The sequence below is a fragment of the Phasianus colchicus genome, chromosome 2, assembly GCF_987193195.1.
Source record: "Phasianus colchicus chromosome 2, bPhaCol1.hap1.1, whole genome shotgun sequence".
Classification (NCBI taxonomy): Eukaryota; Metazoa; Chordata; class Aves; order Galliformes; family Phasianidae; genus Phasianus; species Phasianus colchicus.
Window position 1 is genome coordinate 40663465 of NC_143437.1, and position 10281 is coordinate 40673745.

A 10281-nucleotide genomic window follows, 5' to 3' on the forward strand; every position below is an offset into this window, starting at 1 on the left:
ATTCAAGCAAACTAAGTATGCTGACAGCAGTTTTCAGTTTGCTACTGCCTGCTGGGAGTTTTCACGAGCTCACATACCAGTAAAGGTTCCAGACTCCCATTCTGCTTTATCCTGATAGCTTTGCTGTACACAAACAGAGCAGGAAATATTCTCCAGGAAATCAAGCATGCAGAAAGGGATGTGCAGTGGCAAACACCTGGGAATGACTGCAAAGTATTAACGCAGACAGCCTATAGCATATGCCCTACACCTACAGCTACCATCTCTGACAGGACAGACAAAACTACAGTCATCATAACTGAATACAGGACACCCAGAATCAGTTCATGGAAGACTTCCTGAGCAATTGCCTTTGGGACGTGGAGGGCAGGGGTCGTAAAATATAGAAGAATCCTTACTGAGCACAGTGCCTGAGGCCTATGAGAGATCACAGCAAATGGTGTAGTTGCTTTGCCTCGTGTTCCCATCGATATGAGGGCTGCAGTGATATGTTAAAGCATCACTAATAGAGGGACCTCAGCAAAATTTGCTTGGAGGAAGCATAAACAGAGCAGTTCTAACGAGGCTCGTGCAATATTAGGAGCATATTTGTGCAGGGACTGGCAGTGTTTTACAATCAATTGCAGGTGCCTGATCTTAATGCTAGCAACCGCTCCTTTTTGTCTGTACTGCAGCCAGGACTTGTGAGTGTGAGAGAGATTGAATGCTTTGTAATGAAGGTATATTGTAACATTTCTCTCCAGGTGGCACTTTGTTAACAACAATTAGATCCTGATTGATCTTTGAAGGGCTAATTCTTATGTGGTTTGCAAGGGTCCTACAAGGAGCAAGTGTTGAGTGGGGGCACTTTAAAAGTATTAGTGAGGAAAAAAAAAAAAAAGAATAGTGCCATAAGAAATTTGCAATACAATGCTCAAGCCTCCTTTGCACCCCACAGTAATTTGTTCTTATTCCTGTTATTATCCCCTCGGGCACTAATGGTCACTTTATTAATTAGTTGAAAATTGCATTCTAGGTCAAATGGCAGCTTTTTTCCCTCCCATTGTTGCAAATTGCTAGTGGTATGGCCCAGTAAATGGCAGTGTTACTGCAAAATGGGAAAGATCCTTTGCTTTTCAAGATAAAGCCCATGGACCAGCTGCGCTTTCCATGACATTTCTAAGCAGAGCATTTCCCCAGGCCTGCTTTTAAGCAGTTAGAAATTAAACAGAACTCACTGTCATTGTTGAGATTTCTAATCATAGGCTGTTACTGTATTAGCTCTCACTCTCCTCACCCTCCCCCCCCCCCATTTTAATTCTAGCTGAGCCTGTTTTCTAAGGTGCATCTCGGCAGTGCTTAGCCCCATTTCTCAGGAAAGGAGGCAGAGTGTTTAGGTGCCTTGGTTTATGATGCTGTAATGGAAATACTTTTGAGACATCTGCTCTAGCAGTAGAGGACAGATGCTCAGCAATTTCTGAGAAATATGGTTCTGTCTGTGGCATCTGAAGTTAGAGGCTCAAAAATTAAAAATCACTCTTGCAAACATCGCTGGCAATGTAGGAATAGAGCAAACCACAGCCTCTGAAAACAAAATTGGAATTGACAGATTTTGTGAGAGCTTTTCATAAAGAAAACTCCTACTGAGGACAATAGGTGTTTAGCCTTTAGACAGGAGGACCAGCCCACCAGAAGTGAACATCAAAGCATTCTATTTTCCATTAACTCCATTCTGCAGCCTACTGTGCTGGATGCAATCTGTCACACGAGTTGTAGCCCAGCAGTCAGGACACCTACCAGAAGTCAGGTCTGGGCTAATTTCCCAGCACTGTCAGCCCAACGCATCTAAAAGGATGTGGTTAATCTGAAAACATTTGCACAAAGCATTTAAAATCAAACATAACCCTTAATTTCTATTTTTCAAGCAATACTCTCATATTCTCATTCTTTTAATCCTGTTCTGTAAAATTACATTCACACTGATTTATAATCTTTTCTGGTGGGCCCAATCTAAAACCAACTTAATGCAGGAAAGAAAACCGCCCTCCCTGTTGCCTCTTTGAAATCATACAGGGCAAGGAATCTTGAACAGGAGGAAGATGCTTCAGTGTCTCTGACAGGAACTTCACACATGGTACCCTCACATACCTAGCATTATAACCACTGGTGGATTAACACCGTTCCTTTTTGAAGGCTGTATCGTATCTAGCATATGGAAAGGAGAATGCATCTCATCCTCCTGCAGGCTGGACACTCATCCACTCAAAATCCAAAAGCTCCAGCAGGCTGTAGCAGCTGGAGCCCCTAGTTAGCATTACATGCACAGTTAACAACCCCTTGAATCACTGCACTCTGGGAGCACAAGCAACAGAAGAGAAGCATCATCATCATCATTATTATTTTTATTATTATTATTATTACTATTACTATTATTTTGCCTTTCAAATCCTAATTTCTAAAACAACAAATTATGAGCCTTGCCAGTTTGGGCTTTCTCTGTAGACAGATGGGAGTGTTGATCAGGAAGAGGGAAGAACAACGTGGAGGATTGATCAAGCAATAACATGTTAGTGTAAACAAATGCATAATCAGAAATTTGGGATTTCTTTCTTAGTTCCAACAGGCAAGTGCTAGGACACACAAACTGGCTTCTACTAGCACTTTTTTAAAAAAAATGCTATTATTTTTATTACTCGGAGCAAGAATTTCTTGCAGAACTATTTATTATCACGGATTAACCCAGTAGCCATTAATGCAAAGGAATAGGAGTCTGTTCTCAAAGTAAGAGACAGCTGAATTTGCAGGTTATTGACTACTTTTGAACAATTACTTCAGGAAATCATTCAAAATGTGACCTTTATGAAAAGCACAAATCACGGTCACTGTCAAGACTTGCAGAGGGGTCTTAAAGTTGCCAAACAAACCTAGATGTGCACAAAGTCTGTTCTCTGCACAGGAAAGGTATCGGAGAAATTATCTAACACCTACAAAACAAAAGCATTCTCAAAGGCATAAGTATTGTCATTAGCTCAAAGACGTTTTAGATTAGGATTATCACTGTATTCAGTAAGCAACACATTTAAACCTGGTGATCTTTCATATGCATATTACCTCACAAGAGATCTTCATCGCCAGCATGCTACAAACCTGAATGAACTTTGCACAAATTGAAGGCCCTCCAGCAGAATGTAGGCTGGCACTTAAGGATCTGATGGGTTCAGTACGCCAGAGGCTGAAGATGATTATCAAAAAGCACAGCATTACACATTTGCAGCTGCTTAGATGAGCCGCATTGTCATCATAAATAAAAATTGTTCTCAGAAAGTAAATAGAGAGCCTGCTAGGCCTCTGCTATTAACAATCTTTTGACTAGAATAAAGCTGGATCTGATAAAGGTAATTCCTGAATGGTTACCATGAATTAAGTGTTCCAAATGTCGTAAGTGATGTACAAGTTCTCATCACAGTTCTAAAAACTACTATTGCCTTCTCTGTCCAATGACATTTAGAGCTAACTACAGCACATTCAAAAATCACATCTGAGGTCAGAGCAGTTCTTACAGTACACTCTTGCTCTTTAAGAAGAGTCCAAAGACCAGCTGCATAGCTGGCTACTTTTTTTTTTAAAACAGAGGGCACTATTCTCTACTTATAAGCCTCCAGGGCATTGTCAGAAGTATCACACCCAGGATTGGTTTCTGTGTCTAGTACTTTGTGTGTTCTCTGGCATGGCGAAGAGGACATGAATACATTTGAAATATCAGTGTATTTCAAACTAAAATTCATGCCTTGTTTAAGTATACTGACTTTGAATATGTAGCTTTTTATCTATCTTTTTAGCTCCAAGTGTGGAGCCCCCAGTACAAAAAAGACAGGGAGGTGTTGGAGAGGGTCCAGAGGAGAGTCACAAAGATGATCAGGGGACTGGAGCACCTCCCCTATGAGGACAGGCTGAGGGAGCTGTGCTTGTTCAGCCTGGAGAAAAGAAGGCTGCGGGGTGACCTCATTGCAGCCTTTCAGTACCTAAAGGGAGCCTACAAACAGGAGGGGAATCAACTCTTTGAAAGGGTAGATAACAGCAGGACAAGGGGAAATGGTTTTAAGTTGAGGGAGGGGAGATTTAGGTTGGACGTCAGGGGGAAATTCTTTACAGAGAGAGTGGTGAGGTACTGGAACAGGCTGCCCAGAGAGGTTGTGGATGCCCCGTCCCTGGAAGTGTTCAAGGCCAGATTGGATGGGGCCCTGGGCAGCCTGGTCTAGCATTAAATGAGGAGGTTGGTGGCCCTGCATGTGGCAGGGGGGTTGGAGAGTCATGATCCTTGAGGTCCCTTCCAACCCTGGCCATTCTGTGATTCTGTGATTCTGTGACCACTTATAATAATAGGACGTTCAATAAGTGATTTAAATAACAACTACCAGAGAATAAAAAGTACTAACAACAATAAAAATTCCTAAAAGTTGTATGCATCCTTCATATCCTGTGTATCTTATTTTCCCAGATATAATGCATTTTGTCTTTTGATGATGCTTATTGATAAAACACAATTTTGATATCAAATATGAACACCTAAGGTAGAATGCAACACTGTGACTGAAATTCTGCAGACAGTGTAGTTCTTTGGCCCCAGTCTACATCCTATCTGTGGTATGTAGAGATATGGATGACAGAACTTGAAACTGCTACAGCTGAAGTCCTGTCTGCACTCATAATCCTTAGTTGGAAGGGACCTTTGTGGACTAGATGGCCCTCAGAGGTCCTTTCCAACTCCAAGGATTCTATGATTGTTTTCAACGGGCTTCACATTTTGAAGCACTGTTAATGGGTGAGAAAGGTCTGGATGTCAGCTCTAAGGTCTATGAAAGCACCAAATGCAAGCTCCTAACTAGAGAGAGCTTTACAGTGACATTGCTGTTGTTACTGTCTTCAGTTTTTCAAGCTGCTTTCAACGGCAAGCTATTCCATAGAACATATTTACCAGTTTTACCTTGTCCAGTTACTATGGTACCTGCAGTCAGGCTTTCTGATGCCCTGTGCTATTTGGGCCTAAAGCCCCACTGCCACAGAGCAGCAAGTGTGGGCAGCTGGAAGAGGGAAGGGCAGATGCAGTGAGGGTGCAGGTCCACAGTACCCGAGCAAGCGCAGAGCAATTTGGTGATGGTAACCAGGTTCATGAAGTCTCATGATTGCTGGACAAGCCCACGGTAACGAGGCACAACCATGGTGAAACCAGGAAGCAAAATGTCTCTTGTTGGTCACTATTTCTGTTCAGTCAAGGTAGACCAAATTACTGACATTAATGAATGTTCTCTGAAACTTTCTTCAAGAGTCATTGATAAATAAATGCTCAATTTCAATGAACATTTGGTGAAAGGCAGCTGCAGTTCATAAGGGCTAAAGAAAATGGTAAGCAATCTAATCGAACAAAATAAGAATGCTTTTCTTGCATTTTTTTTTCAATTCACATAGATTCCCTCACTTCAAATCCATGCCTGTTTTACCAATTCAAAGTTACCCTATAGCCAGTTATTAATGCAACATCATTAGGTTGGAAGCTTTAAGGCTGTTTTTCTGTACATGAATTCCTTCTACAGTCCATAAGTTTGTGGTATTTATATTTCAATGACACTGGAAAATAACCCCTTTATCTTTCAGCTTCCTCCTATGGCTCTATGATTCCAAGTGGGAAAAATCTTAGCTTGGAAATAATAACAGCAGCTTCTGCTTATAGTCTAGTATCAGGAAGAAAAAAACCAACACAAATTCTCAGAGTCTAATAGTTCTTCAGTGGTCAGGGCAATTATTACCAACAATTCATATCATATCACAACTAGCACAGCAAAACTTCCACTCTAACTGTATGTAATTTTGTTTATTGAGGCCAACAGAAATCTTCCCTCGTATCTGAATTGAAAGAGGAATTACTAAGAAATTCTGGCTCATAGTGGCATTCTTTTCATATACACTGTTAAACACAAGATACCTGAAACTAAAGAACTTTCCATAAAACTCAGACCACATTATTCCAAAAGCTTTGGGAGTGGAAGGGAGAAGAAAAAGAAGAAAAAAGGAAAAAGAAAAAGAAAAGAAAAAAGGAAAAAGGAAAAGGAAAAGAAAAAAAGAAAAAGAGAGAAAAAAAAGAAAAAAATAGTGCAATTACAGTCATTGACAAATCAAACGAAAAAGGAAGCAGGAGTATCCCTTTCAAGACAGGAGTCCTCCAACGTAACTCAGATACTATATTGTATAAAAACTGTGTCTGCTCAGAATTAGAAATCCTGTGTTGCTGTCAATTTATTTGTTTAGTTGTTGCTATATACAGAGTACAAAAGAATGTATTTATTGTGTTACAATCAGAAAAAGACACATAAGAAAATTATAATATTTTCATCCACTTCCAGTATTGAATAGCGTCATCTGGGCAACCTAAAAGATCAACAGTTGTGAGGAGTCAAATAAGACACACAAACATCAACACTGAAACAATTCTAGTAACAAAAAGTTCTGTAAAAAGTTTCAATAGCAAACTGCTCACGAAAGCCACATGTGCCTGAAAAGTACTATTTTGAATTTCCTTTAAAAAAAAAAAATCCCTAAATAAAAGGAAATCAAAGGAATTTAGACAGAAAATAATAGGTGGATGCCAAAGGTGTACAAATTCAAGCCAGATAAAAGGCACTGAATGGTTTGTTAGCCCTGTGAAAATCTGTACGCTGTACCAGATTATAAAACTTCCTTTTAACATTTTGCCTCCATCTTTGTATATCCTTTATTCATTTCTGCTGCTCAGTCTTATCAAACTTTCATTTTCCTTTCATTATATACTTCCCATACAGAGATTATGATATGACTTATTATACTGAAAATGCTGAAGTACAAAACTAAAGATATGATGATTACAAAGCACATAAACAAAGGAAATCAGTTCCATAAACATCCACTTGAGTCAAGCCTATTAAAAGATCGCTAGAAACCTAAGAAAATGAAACTGTTGAGGATTACATAGATGAAGACAATTTTCAATTATATTGTTGAGATTTTGGATAGGGAAAAGTCTGGTTCTTATAAGTATTATTTATTGCCAAAGTAGGGCAGGACAAGACTCAGATTCTTTCTCTCCTCGGCAGTGTTGTGGTTCATTCTGCACATTCAGATGAGAGAATTGCTTAAGTACCAAAAGCAACAGCAGTTTTTGGCTGTTTCAAGAAATCACTGCATTTTACAGGAAGATCATTTTGTTTTGCTGGCAGGTGATATTTACATGGCAACAGTGATGACATCTTTCAAACTTTTCAACAGGTTTCAGTACCAATGGCATTACCCTTAAGATTAAGATATAATCCACCCAAGACACAAACAACAATTCAGCATGAATATTCCACGTGATTCATGATGAGCAAACTCTTGGAGTATACAAAACTAGAATAGTCAGGAATATCTTATGATGTGGTACAAGTGCTTTAGAATTTCCATTGTCAGTGGTACAAAATTATGTAACGACACCTGGATAATACTCTTCTTCAGCTGGTGCCATTAACCTTAGTTCCGTGATTCTGGTCTCATAGCAAGTTCAGATATAGCAAGGGATTCACATACTAAATACCCTCAGCTTTGAGCCATTTCTTCTGCAGTCATATGGTTCAGTTATTCTGTAAAGTTTGTGAGAGGCTCTCACAGACAAAAAACAATCTCAACAGCAACTATCCCACCATCGCAGTCTGCTAGCTCATCACATTTATTCTTTACCAAGGAGGAACGTGGAATCTTCTCCTCTGGTCTGGATGTCCTGATCTGTATCTTCTACCTGAAGGAAATCAAAATAGGAAAACCTTGTTTAGACTGCCTCCAAGAAAAATTATATTCACATATATCTTGAGAAAAGAACAGGTTCTTCAGTTGACATGTAATTACGGATAGTATTTTGAGATGTTAAAAGCTGAAGTCCATGACGGAGCTCTTCCTGAAGCTCCTAGGCTACTGTAACTTCTAAATCTATGGCCAAGTAAATGCTCCAGATAGTGAATTATAGAGGTCATATATACACAATGGTTGGTAGATCAGACTGTGCGAATTCAGGAGAAGAAAATACACTATTTTGAACCAGATAGAAGCTATACTAAGAAATATTTTCATATCATTTTAAGTGTGCCATATACAATACTGCTTTACTTGTACACTGTAGGTTCCTATAAGCAGAGTAGGATCCTAAATGTAAAACTTAGACAGAATAGAGTTGACCCCCAAATCCAACTTCTAAATACAAGTGTAAGTATGAAATTGTCAAAATACTTCACTATTTCCCAACCTCACTGTTGAGGATTCTTGTGGTAGCAGACTGGTAGCTGAAATTATTATCCATCACTTCTAGCTCTCTGATAGCTTTTATTCATTATGTCCTCATCCCCAACAAGGGTCCATCAGACAGAGGGTTCTATCCTACCAAAGGCAGATCAGAAAAGCTATATCCTTGCCAATGCCTTTCACCATTTCAAATGTACTAAGGTATCCTCAGCCATTCATGTAGCTTTTACAACCAGTCCCACTGATGACCTTCCCCTATTTTCAGCTCACTTTTGTGCTTTTTCAGAGAGGTCTTCCAATAACAGCATCAATGCCCAAATTACTGATATTTTTAAACAAAGTTTTAGAAATATAAGACAATATGCAAAAAAGGTTAGACTTTTTTTCACAATCTTTTGTACTTTGACTTAGAACTAAGTAATAGTTTGTACTAAAAAAATGCAACTGATAAAATCTCAATGTATATCAGATTCCCTTCTTTCAAACCCCAGATGGAAGATTAGATAGTAATTACAACAGACCAGTGGTTAGTATTCATCACAAAACGAGGGATACCTCAGTTCAATTCTTAGTCTGCCTGAGGGTATTCAAACCAACATCTCATTGAAATACTAGTGAGTCTTAGGTTTATGCTTTCTGGTGGAGGCACTGTTTCCTCCTCTGCTGAAGTCAAGCCATTGTCGTGGAATTCTTAAACATTAACTGATAAGCACGAGCAAAGAACACATAATCACTGAGTACTTTTCTGACAGAAGATATGGGTCCCATGGTTACTGTACCAGTAACTTTTAAATTGTTTTTTAAAATGCATTTTATTTAATGATTTATCTATAATATGCAACAGCAGGAAATTTAACATTTAACAATGGCCTTGCAGAAGTCCAGACGATGAAATCAAAGCCTGAACCTGCATCCTTGGGTCCAGTGAGACAAGTCACTAGGTTAAGTGCTCTAGCCACTAGGTCAAACAGGTTCCTGAAATGTATATGGCTAGATATCAGTAATATCATAGCAAGTTTTACCACAAGCTATCACACTTTCTTCATTTTTATTCCCTGTTTCTCTGATGAGAAACACACAGAACAGAGACAACAGCTACATAATGAAGCAAATCAAATACCTGTCTTAACATCAGCAAACTTATGAAAAAGAAGCTTTGTCAAAACATCAAAAATCTTGGCAGGTCAGCTTAAAACGAGCCTGAAACACTTCAAGACTCTTTCATAAGGAGAAGCATGTTTTCCTACTAAATCATTTTTATTTATAACAAAGATTTAACTGCAATTACAGCATCATATTTTAAGAGTGCCCTGAAGGTAGTAAATAAGGTTTAATTTTGCCTGTGTAGAAGAAGACATAATATTTTATTAATGTTATTGAATTATTAACACAATTCAGTGCAGTTACTGTGGAATATGCTTTATGGAATACATCTAGTGGTAAGATATGTGGAGGTGAACAGAGTGCCTGCAAAAATGATTCCTGAATAACAGGCTTTTTGAGACAGTCACGATGATAAGTTTTGGTTTTTAGTCAGCATGAATGCTATTGTTGTATTTGTTACATATACCATCAAACAAATTTATCTGTGAATTAAATGATAATAACTCATTTTGAAGACTACAACAAAAGCATCTGACGCACATTAAAGTCTTTACTGTATTTATTTATTAACACTTCTCCCCAATCACAGTCTTCTTTGAAAACATCATCTGGAAACACAAAAGAAGTTTAGGCTCTGCAGACTTAACAAAATAACTGATCTTTCTTAGACACTTCTCTCCCTTTTGTTTATTTAATCTATGTTAATACACCTTCATTTATAATAACAAGGAAGTAAGACTGAAGTAGTATCAACTCAGTGGAGTTATCCACAGTGATGCATTGCTGAAATGTCTGTTGTGTTCAAGAAGTGGGATTGGTAAATGATTCAAGATTAACTGATTAACTTTTGTCAAGACAAATCAGGACATCCATTTCTATTATTTAAGCAATGGTCTGGAA

General features: G+C 38.5%; 1 protein-coding gene across 5 annotated transcripts in view; it reads right to left on the reverse strand.

The window, feature by feature from the left end:
* Positions 1–6257: 6257 nt before the first annotated feature.
* Positions 6258–10281, reverse strand: part of FAM120B (family with sequence similarity 120 member B) — a 57985-nt gene continuing 53961 nt past the window's right edge. For all 5 annotated transcript variants that reach the window (XM_090135462.1, XM_031613454.2, XM_090135460.1 and 2 more), the window contains exon 10: positions 6258–7780. In XM_090135462.1, the coding sequence (XP_089991588.1) occupies positions 7719–7780 (62 nt within the window). In that variant the 3' untranslated portion in view covers positions 6258–7718. The remainder of the gene's footprint in view (positions 7781–10281) is intronic.